The sequence below is a fragment of the Phyllobates terribilis genome, unplaced genomic scaffold (assembly GCF_046119375.1).
Source record: "Phyllobates terribilis strain yellow unplaced genomic scaffold, ASM4611937v1 Scaffold_1__5_contigs__length_1240528914, whole genome shotgun sequence".
Taxonomy (NCBI): domain Eukaryota; kingdom Metazoa; phylum Chordata; class Amphibia; order Anura; family Dendrobatidae; genus Phyllobates; species Phyllobates terribilis.
In genome coordinates, this window is record NW_027362761.1 from 753326776 (window position 1) to 753338128 (window position 11353).

The 11353-nt window shown below is 47.4% G+C and overlaps 1 protein-coding gene across 1 annotated transcript; it reads right to left on the reverse strand.

Moving 5' to 3' along the window:
* Positions 1-401: 401 nt before the first annotated feature.
* RPL36 (ribosomal protein L36) lies at positions 402-4007 on the reverse strand. The gene is made up of 4 exons (XM_073636893.1): positions 3858-4007; positions 1925-2018; positions 1020-1154; positions 402-534 (listed from the first exon to the last, which is right to left on the reverse strand). The coding sequence occupies exons 2-4, from the start codon at positions 2015-2017 to the stop codon at positions 445-447; spliced, it is 318 nt and encodes a 105-aa protein (XP_073492994.1). The 5' UTR covers position 2018; positions 3858-4007; the 3' UTR covers positions 402-444.
* Positions 4008-11353: the final 7346 nt, after the last annotated feature.

Below are 11353 nucleotides of genomic sequence, written 5' to 3' on the forward strand. Positions count from 1 at the left end.
GCTGAACCTAGCAGTTCGTGCAGAAGCCTGGCTGTGGTATCTGTGTGGTTCCTTCAGCTGATCGCATTAGCACACAAGCTATAATGTGCAATCAGCATGCCATACATATCCATGACGGAGCACCAAGTGACATGCACCCACGGTGGCTATGAATGTTATAGCGTTATGGGGTTAATCGAAAATAGCAAATACATTTTACATATTTCAAGTAATTAAAACAAAAGCTGCCAATACCAACCAGTCACAGCTCTTGTTTTTCTAAAGTACTACAAGAAATGAAAGCTGTACTGTGATTGGCTGCTATGGGCAGGTTCGATTATCTCCCCAGTGATATACATTTTTATCAGACAACTGCCCATCACACCAAGTGGTAAACCTTGCACAACAAACATTGATAAAGGTTGGGTTTTTTGGAAATATTTATTTGGGCAGAACTTTTACAGCTTAATCTTTCTTGGCGGCAGCCTTTCTCATTGCAGCCAGCACGTTGCTGAGTTCTTCTCTCTTTCTCTTGGCCCGGATGTGAGTTCCAATCTACAAACAAGAAGAAAGGTGGCTCAATAGTGCTGTTACAATGCATACATGAAGAATGGCGCCATTACTGCGTACAGCTCAGAGAGCAGGTATTTGCCCTGCAGAAGTTGGCCACCCACATGCTATCAAGGGATTATCCTATATCCAAATGCCACTATCAGTTGCAAAATATTTAGCCCCCTTACATCACATTTTTGAACAGTTGAAAGAGTTGGGCCTTTCACAGCCTGACAATTCACCACAATTAACGGCAGTGTAAATTTTATTAAAAAATCCACAGCTGGTGTTAATGTCTCTTTCTGGCAGCAGACCACCGAGTTTGTTGAGAGATGTGAGTCCCTTAAAAAATTAGGCAAATACTCCAGCTCACTTCATATGAAGCAGGACTTAACATATGAACAAGCACGATTAAGTTCCCTCCAAAGACACCAAGTCTCACATATATGCAACCACACGTTAAGTAAAAGATGGATCATATCACATACCCTTTTCTTAATGAACTTAAGAGCTCTTTTATCCTTAGACACCTTCAGCAACTCCATGGCACGTCTCTCATAAGGTGCAAAGCCACAAACTTCACGGATCATGTCACGGACAAATTTGGTGTGCTTTGTCAGGCGCTACAATAAAAACATTACAGAACATGGTATTCATAATAGATCTCAGTAAAAGTTAACATTAATAAATCCTTGTCTTAAGAATGATATAAAGTTTTGGTATGCTTGCATGTTCAGGAAAGAACAGCAGGATGCACTTTCATGTGCAGTGAAGTAAGGCATCCCAGTGTATACAAAAGCTCAGTAGTTACCAAGATGATACCTGGCAGCTGCTGCAACCATAGTGGCCAATGGAGGTGTACGACATATGCACTGTGACCAGGTACAAGGCAGGTAGGAATTGTGCACAGCATCTGAATAGTATAGCTCTTGGAAAAAAAAAAAAAAAAAAACTGGCCCTGTATGTTAAAGAGCTTTCCCAGGACTTTAACATTGATGGCCTATCGTTAGCATAAGTGGGGGTGAGACACCAGACACTCCCGCTTATCAGCTGTTCACAGTTTGGTGGAGGCCAGTACTGCTAAATTATGGAGATGCACAGCTCCATTGACTACGATTGTATAGTGGCCACAAGCTGATACTGCACGTGTCACCAGTTCTGGCCACAGCCAACATTGGGAACAATTGACTGGCATTGATGCCGGGTGTAGCTCCCCCACAGATAAGATATTGATGACCTACCCTAACGATAGGCCAATGTTACAGTCCCAGACAACCCCTTTCATATCGGGGGGTATGCTAAAATATGACTAGACAGAAAACTCTTTACAGCATTATTTGCAATGTGCTGGAAAAGGTAAACAAAGGAATTATTCACAACCGTTTATACTCACCCCTCTCCTGCGGGAGTGTCTGATCTTTGCGACATTCTTGGTTACTTTATGGCCTTTATTAAGGCCCACAGCCATAGGATACCTGATAGCCATTCTGAAAATGAAGAAGAGATTTTTGAAATACCACATAAGCAATTCTCAATGTAGTACAGAACATAAGAATACTGCAGAACTACATATAGGTTCAGGATATATAAAAAAATCTATATAAGACACAAAATTAATAAGATTTTAGAGATAGGAGAATCGATTTGCAGGACTACTAGCCCATCCGCCAGGTCAATAATCTGTTAACTCTGGACAGAAGGTCTGCGAATCACCTCAACTCATTTTGATTAGCCAAGCACAACAACGTGTGTGAGTCGTGTCGCAATGATGTCGCTGCACCAGCCTGGCTAATCACAAGAGCCAGAAAGTAAGGAGATTTGCCGGGCTCCCTTCCAGCTGTCCGATTACTGGCCTGCCCGATAGGAGAAGCAATTCGCAGGATGCGGTCTATTTCCACTTTCAATGCAAGATTTCTGCAGATGAATGATAGCATTGGGTTTAAAGTTTTATATTCCAATGCACACTGCTCTACAACCATCATCGTGACAGTCAAATTAAGAGGGTAGCTCATCTTCAAAGAATTCAGTCAAAACGATATAGACTAAACATTGGTAACCTCACCGATCCCCTGCAACAATGAAATTTCATCACACACAACCACAGAGGTGACCAATGCAGACAGTGATTTACTACAGCCATCACATTTATAGGTGAAAATTATTAACTTCTATCACTTGAGGTTCTGTATAAAAAAAAAAATTAAAGCACTGATAATCCAGTTAATTCACATTCGATAGGTTTTTAGCACGCTGAGCGCGAGTACGATTTTTCTATAAAGCACCACACCAGCGTTAGTTTTTTATTGCATTATTGGAGTCGTGCTTTAAATGTAATTCCCCTGCCTGATACTCACCTGTCGCCGCCTGCATTGGTTTCAAGCGTTGCTCCCGTTGGTCTCCGGCGAAAAGTGACCTGTCCGCAGCTCCATTATTTCATACAGCGGTGTGCGGTCACTTTTCAATTAAAGTCTATGAGAGCCTCGTTCTGGCCCTCAGACTTTTGAGAGCGTGACCTAACTTCTGACTTCCGGCCAGTCAGAAGCTGCACTCAAGATGGCAGCATGGGACCGGAGCGGCGTTGGTAAAAGAGGAAGCCGCCGGAAGGTGAGTATAAGAGCGGTGGCTTACATTTAAAGCGCCACTCTAGCGCTGAAAAAACAAACGCTGGAGTGGTGATTTAAAGGTTAAAAGGGGTTGCCCCATTTCAGTAAAGTTTTTCCTAAATGCTGCATTAGTAAAAACAAACCATTACTCACCCTCCTGGGGTCCAGCACAGTTTCCACCGCTGCTTCCAGTGTCCATTGCTGACAGCGCTGCAGCCAGTGAGTTGATACGCAGAGCTGCTGAGTGCAGTCATTGGCTGCAGGGCCAGGACTCCTGCACTACAGACAACAGCCACCAGGAGCAGCGGCAGGGACTCAGCACTGGACACGAAGAGGGTACATACAAGACAGATGGTTTCCATTAAAGTTCTCACGTGCACAACCCCTCTAAGCAGGACACTAGACAATCCATAAATGAGCCATCTGCTCAGAAAGAAGGACAATCCACACACTGTATGCAGACATGGCAGGGAGGAAGGCAGAGGCTGCACTGCTGGCTCTCAGGCGTGTATGACCAGAAGCACAGTAAGGGCTGCCGGTACACGAGACTGTGCTTCTCCCAGGGCCGCTAACAGAGCGCCGTACACACCTGTACCTCCAGGAAATAACCGCACAGCCAGACCCCGGGGACGCGCCCCACCAGACCACACCGAACCGAGGCCGCTCACGGGAAGGATGGCAGAGATATTACAAGGCTCTTACCCGCCACCTCTAACAACATACCTGTGAAGTCTGATGGCGGACACACCGGAAGGAAGGCGCTGGACCGGAAGTTCTTCATTTAATACGTCGGCTGAGACCTCCAGCGCCTGTGAGGACGGCAAGAGCGGCGCCGCTCTATCTCAGCTAGCGTGCTGCTGACGTCATCATCATGCGCCGCGTGTAGGCGCTCAGCGCTTTGTTCTCGCGGGCTGTTCTCAGTACTGGGGAGAAGTATTGTATGGCAGTGTAATGGGCTGAGTGCAGGTACACCGCAGAGGACAGCAGGGGGCACTATTGTATGCTGTTATGGCCATATATCCATTCTTTTACAGTATACTTGCGATAGTGTAATGCGCACGCACACACATTCCCCCGACTAGACACGTTCGTCTTCTCTCATTTCACTGCTATTGAAAAATCCCGGATGATATTAGCATGTGAGTATGTTTGTGACCGCTTGCTCGCATCAGCAATACCCAGGAATCGTCCCAGTGCGCACTACACACTACCACAATGGAGACATCTGCAGTCACAGAGAGTGACTGCAGACTTTGCCCTCAGAAATGGACATCCCCGTTATGGAGTGGAAGTCACTGTGATTACCCGGCGCCTTCACACAAGATCCCTGCAGTTCAATGCCCATAGACTGCAGGAAGAAGTGCGCCTAAGGCTGTGTGCCCACGATGCGTTTTTCAAGCGTTTATGCTGCGGAATTTCCGCAGCGTAAACGCTTGGTAATCTGCCCCCCATGGTCCCCAATGACAAGCTGCAATGTCAATGCCCATGCTGCGGATTTTTCCGCAGCGTTTATACTGCGCTCAAAAATACACAGCATGTCTATTAATTTTCCGGGCACGCAGCGTAATCACCGCCATTGACTTGCATTGAAACGCATATAATCCGTGTCAGTACATTTGTACACACGGATAATATGCATTTCTATGTACAGATGGTACCCAAGTCTGGAGGAGATTCTCATCCAGACCTGGGTACCATTGTACCTGTGAAAAAAAGAATAAAATAAAGATTATATTCACCTTCTGGCGGCCCGCGTAGTGCTTGTTCTCCTTTGCCAGCAGATCGCGAAGGACTGAAGGACCTGCAGTGATGTCACAATCATGTGACCGCAGGTCTTTCAGTACAGGGCAACGCGATCTCCCGACAGCCAGCACAGGAGCACAGCAAGACTGCGTTTTTGTGTAACGAAGAATTGCGTAAAAATGCTGTGAATTTTGGCGTTTTCACAACATTTTGAATCAGCTCCACCAAAACAGGCAGAGTTGGGGAAGAGGTGGGCTGGGGGTGTGGTCACGCCCCTTGTCAAATTCATCAAATGTGGCAGTATTTTCTACGCTAGAAATGCAACTCCAGTCACAGTGCTCAGTGGCGCACACCACTTAGAACAGGCGCCAAATTTATTAAGTGACGTGCGCCTCTTAATGAATTTAGCATGATTTACTACACTAGTCTTGATGAATCTGCCTGATCCTGTGCGCATAATATTTGGGGAGTTTTTAACTTGTTTCCTTAAATGTTTCTAAAAAGTTTTTGAAACGTTTTAGAGGGTTTTTTCATGAAAGAAGAACTAAATATTTGCTGGGGGGGTTTTATATGTTGCCTCCTGAGTTGCACACATCTCGGGCGTTTTGGGGCGATCGGTGGGAGTCTGAGGACTCGTACCTCCACAGAACTATTTGCAATTAAGCAAATAATAGCAAACATTTAAGTTATTCTTCAAGCATTTGTCAGCCTTTTGATTGGACAGTGCCTAGTTTAGAGCATTTACCATCAGATGAGTCTTCAAAGAAGTGATAAGTACATTCTTTTCTGGAACCAGGTATTGAAAACTAAAGGTGAAAAAAACGCTCAAAAGACTAAACGTATGAACAGCAAAATGGTTTTACAATAGAAATGAATAGAAAAAGTCTTTCAAGAATTTTTTGACATTTTTGGAGCTGATCCGCTTCAAAAAACTGTGCACATACACTTAGAGATAGTAGCAAGGGGAAAGGTGTACACAAATCTGCAGTGGAGAAAGTGTAAAGTATCTACAATTTCATGGAGAGAAGAAAAACTGAGGAACGCACATGGAGAAGAAATTCGCAAAGTTCTGGAGATGTGCTGCTACAAGTGAAGATGGCATCACGCTGAATACGCAAATCTCATGTTCAGCTAGATAAATACTCCCCCTTCACATTTAACATAAATAAATAAAATTGAAAAAAAAATGGTATTGCAGTGTCTGTAAATGAATTAACATGTATAGTTAATGACATAAAAAGAAAAAAAAGTCAGAATTATCAGCTCCGACGTAATCAATGGCGCTCCCACGACAACAAGCTATTCAGTACTGCAATCCATGGAGCATCATTCTGATGCATCACTGCATCAGATGCATCACTCTCGGTCATGTATTGCACTCAATGACATCAGTAACGTCATCGCTCGTGAAACATGACCGGGAGTGACCTATGGTTGCAGTACAGAATAAAAGTTGTCGGCTCCAGTGAGACCCAGCGGCTCTGAACAGCGGTGATATTAGTAACTACACCGCTCATCAGAGTCGCCGAGTCTCAGAGGCTGACGTGACTCGGCGACTCTGATGAGCTTTGTAGTTACTGAAGTCACGGCTGTTCAGAGCCCCTGGGTTTCGCTGGAGCCAGCAGCTCTGATTCTGTACTGCAACCATAGGTCACTCCCGGTCGTGTCTCACTATCAATGTTGCCTCTCCATTACTAACCCCTGGGCTTGATGCCAGCTGACATCAACCCCATAAACCATTACTCTGATTGTTACCACATCTTTATATCTTTCTCCAATCCCCTCCACGACAGCACACCTGGAGGATGCCTCCCCATCCTAATTAGGGACAGGAAACACAAGCGGTTTAATAGCCCCTCCTCGATACTATCCCCAGTGTTTTCCTGTCCCTATGGGATGAAGAGGTTACCTGGGATGGCTGTGGCCGACAAGCAGCGCCCTATTAAAAGATTACCTGAGCTGGGCTGCAGGGATCAATCGCCTCTGGCATTCCTCCCCTGTCAGCTCCCGTTCCCTCTGGAGTGGGACCTTCCCACTCTCCTGCGCCTCATGGTAAAGCTGAGTGGGCTGGGGGCCTCCCGTAGCTCCCCAGCTGGTGTTCCTCTGTCCTCCATGGCAGCGTCTAGCACGCATGTAGGATGCGCCGGAAGTCCAGGGTTTTCGGCCGGCAACGTCACTTCCGGGTTGCGTTTCACCGTGGAACGCATGGGGCAGCGGCGGGAAATTGAAAATTGAAACCGCGATTTTGGCCTGGGAATGGAGGAATCTTCCACCTGATTGGTGGAAATCGGTGCTGAATTTCGGTCTCAGCTATAAAAGACCCAGACGAAAGGGCACCATTAAGGTAGGACAGAACCTTCTGTTACTATGGAAGGTGTTGTTTCAAAGTCTGCATCTGCAGAGCCCGGCACTAACCCAGCCCCAGTAAGTAGTCCTGGGATGGGGTATTTCCCACTCTCTTTTGAGCAGGATCCAAAATTATAATTTTAAAATTTCCCTTTTTCAATTTCAGGGAGACAAGGATCCTGCACCGAGAGTGGGAGATAATACTACAATACGCAAATGTGCCATTTGTAGGAAAAAGCTTGCTTCGAGCCATAAGAAACCCCTATGCCAGAACTGTATGGAGAACATTGTGAAAGAGGAACAGCCTTGCTTTATGGAAGAGGTTAGAGGAATGGTTCGACAGGAAATACAATCCTCCCTAGCTTCCGTCTCACAGTCCTTTTCACAAGCTAAAGCTGAGGGTTCTCCTCCAGTGAAAAAGAGGAAGTATACTGCCATGATTACTTCTGACTCAGAGGAGAATGTATCTATGGAGTAACTTGAAGAAGGTGATCTGAGGGCAAATCAAGAATGTGAGGAGGATAAAAAGTATTATTTTTCTTCCGAAAATATGGAAGAATTGTTATTACAAGTTAGGGATACTATGCAGGTGGAAGATGAGAAGAAAACCCGTACAGTTCAGGATGAGATGATTGGGGGTTTAAAATCAAAGAAGAAGCTAGTATAACCTGTGCACGACAATATTTGTAGTCTAATAATGGTGAATGGGAGTTACCCGAAAAAAGATTGCAGGAGTATTGCAGGAGAAATGAAAGATAGATTTCCTCTAGATGAGAATATGGCTAAATCATGGTCAGAAATTCCAAAGGTGGATGTACAAGTGACAAGGGTCGCAAAAAAGACAACCCTTCCATTTGAGGACTCTTCCCAACTGCAGGATCCAATGGATAGGAAGATGGACAGTTTGCTGAGGAAGACATGGGAGACATCTGCGGCTTCCCTGAGGACAAACATCGCCTCGATTTTTGTGGCATGATCCATGTTCCTCTGGTTACAACAATTAGAAGAACATCTTTGGAAGGGTACTCCTAGGGAGGACCTTCTTGCATCTCTTCCCTTACTGCAAAGGCCACGGAATTCCTAGCTGATGCCTCAGCAGAGTCTGTCAGGATTGCGGCAAGATCAGCAGTATTATCTAATTCTGAAGGGCTCTTTGGTTAAAAATGTGGAGTGGAGATAATGTATCAAAATCTAAGCTTTGTTCCATCCCGTTTAAAGGAGAATATATGTTTGGTTCGGCCTTGGACGAGCTATTGGAGAAGGCATAGGACAAGAGGAAATCTCTGCCAGAGCCAAAGATTCCAGAGAACTTTATGAAGAGGCCATTTCTTCCTCCTCAACAACAGCAACAGCCAACATTTCAGTATAGAGGCAAGGGTAGATCTGGTCGCTGAAGTTACCCCAAAGGTGGAAGAGGTAAAAATACCTTCAAAGTTCAAGGCAGGACAGACAATGACCCCAAGAAGGTAGGAGGCAGGATTGCAAGTTTCCTTCCACAGCAGCAACAGATTACTACAGACAGAAAGATCCTGGAGATGGTGGAAATAGATGCCAAAATCGTGGCCTGCCCTCTAAGAAGGGTAGAAATAACAACCTTGTCTTCTTCAAGATTGCAGAAGATTCTAATATTGGGCCTTCAGGATCTGCAAAATTCAAAGGTTCCAGTGCCTTGCATGGAACGAGGGGAAGGTCACTATTCTCGGGTGTGTATATTAAAAAAGGCATCAGGTGCCTACAGGATAATTCTCAGTCTGAAACGTATCAACCAGTATGTCAAATACAGAAGGTTTAAGATGGAGTCTATAAGATCCACGATTCCGTTGATTGAGGAAGATTTTGTCATGGCAACAATAGACCTGCAAGAGGCATACTATCATGTGCCGATTCACCCTGCCTACAGGAAGTTTCTCAGATTTGCTGTAAGTCAGAACCAAAGGATATACCATTTCCAGTTCAATGTTGTAGCATTGGCGTCTCTGCCCTCTGCCCGGCAGAGACGCCGTCCCTCTCACCGCCGCGCTCCCTGCCCGGCGTCCTCCAGCGCTCCTCTTCCTGCTTCTGCTGCCGGCGCGCGCAGCTTCCCGGGCACTGTGCTTAGGGCGCGCGCTCCCTTCCTCTTAAAGGGGCCGCACACGCCGCCCTAAGGAGTCCCCGGCCAATTGCCGGAGGTCCTCCCATATATAAGGCACCTCCTCCAAAATGGAGGTGCCCGAGCAATAGTTGTAGCACAGTGTTCTAACCTCTGCTTCAGCCCTCAGGTCCCGCTGCTTGCCTGACTATCAGTCCTGTCCGCCAGCCTCATTACCCGGCATTACTGGTGGCCCACCCTGCGCAAGGATGAAGTTGATTTCGTCTCGGCCTGTTCTTCTTGTGCCCGCAACAAAGATCCCAGACATCTTCCAGCCAGTCACCTCCTGCCTCTTCCCGTACCTGCTGCCCCTTGGCAACACATTGCTATGGACTTTATTACAGATCTCCCTGTTTCTGCCGGCTGTACAGTCATTTGGGTGGTCGCCGACCGCTTTTCTAAAATGGCCCACTTCATTCCTCTGCCTGGTCTCCCGTCTGCATCAGAGCTGGCTAAGGACTTCTTCCTTCACATTTTCCGTCTCCATGGCCTACCCCTCCACATTGTGTCGGATCGAGGGGTTCAGTTCACCTCACGCTTCTGGAGAGCTACGTGTAAGCTGCTGGATGTCTCCCTGGATTTCTCCTCCGCTTGCCATCCACAGTCCAATGGCCAAGTGGAGCGAATCAACCAGATCCTTACCAGCTACCTCCGGCACTTTTTTAATGCTCACCATACCGATTTGTGGACCTCCTACCATGGGCCGAATTCTCCTACAACAACCATGAGAGCGAATCGACTTCCAAGTCCCCGTTCTTTGTAGTCTATGGTCAACATCCCCGGATTCTGTTTCCCGTCTCCGCTTCTGTGGACAACCCTGCCGCGGACTCTCTGGTCAGCGAATTTTCCACCATTTGGGAGAATACTAGGTCCGCACTTCTTCAGTCCTCCGAGCGGATGAAGAGATATACTGACAAGAGACGTCTGGATCCGCCTCAATTCTGTCTGGGCGACAAGGTTTGGCTCTCCTCCAAACATGTTCGGCTCAAAATACCCTCCTACAAGTTGGGCCCTCGGTTCATCGGTCCATTTGAAGTCCTCAAACAAATCAACCCACTGGCCTACAAGTTAAAACTCCCGGCCACCTTACGGATTCCCATCTCCTTCCATGTAACTCCCCTCAAACCTGTTGTGTTTAATTCGTTTTCCAACAATCCAGGTACTCTCCCTGCTCCGGTTTCCGCTGAGGACGTTTTTGAGGTAGAGAACATTCTGGCCACCAAGAGGGTAAGAGGAAAAACCTTTTTTCTGGTGGATTGGAAGGAGTTTGGCCCAGAGGAGAGAACTTGGGCACCCAGGGAGAACATTCATGCCCCGCTTCTTCTTGAAAAATTTCTTTCTGGCCTAAAAAAGGGGGGGCATAAGGGGGGGGGTAGTGTAGCATCGGAGACTCTGCCCTCTGCCCGGCAGAGACGCCGTCCCTCTCACCGTCGCGCTCCCTGCCCGGCGTCCTCCAGGGCTCTTCTTCCAGCTTCTGCTGCCGGCGCTCGCAGCTTGCCGGGCACTGTGCTTAGGGCGCGTGCGCGCTCCCTTCCTCTTAAAGGGGCCGCGCGCGCCGCCCTAAGGAGTGCCCGGCCAATTGCCGGAAGTCCTCCCATATATAAGGCACCTCCTCCAAAATGGAGGTGCCCGAGCAATAGTTGTAGCACAGTGTTCTAACCTTTGCTTCAGCCCTCAGGTCCCGCTGCTTGCCTGACTATTAGTCCTGCCTGCCTGCCTGACTATCAGTCCTGTCCGCCAGCCTGATTACTCTCCTGCCCAACAGTCTGTCTTCCATTCAGTCCGCCAGTCTGTCTATGGGCCTCACCCGCCTGCTTACCTGGAAGCACCTGCCTGTTACCTGTCAGCGTACCTGGAGGCTCCTGCCTGTCACTTGTCGTGACCACCTGTCTGCCTACCTGGAGGCTCCTGCCTGTCACTTGCCGTGACCACCTGTCTGCCTACCTGGAGGCTCCTGCCTGTCACTTGCCATGCCCACCTGACAGCCTACCTAGAGGCTCCC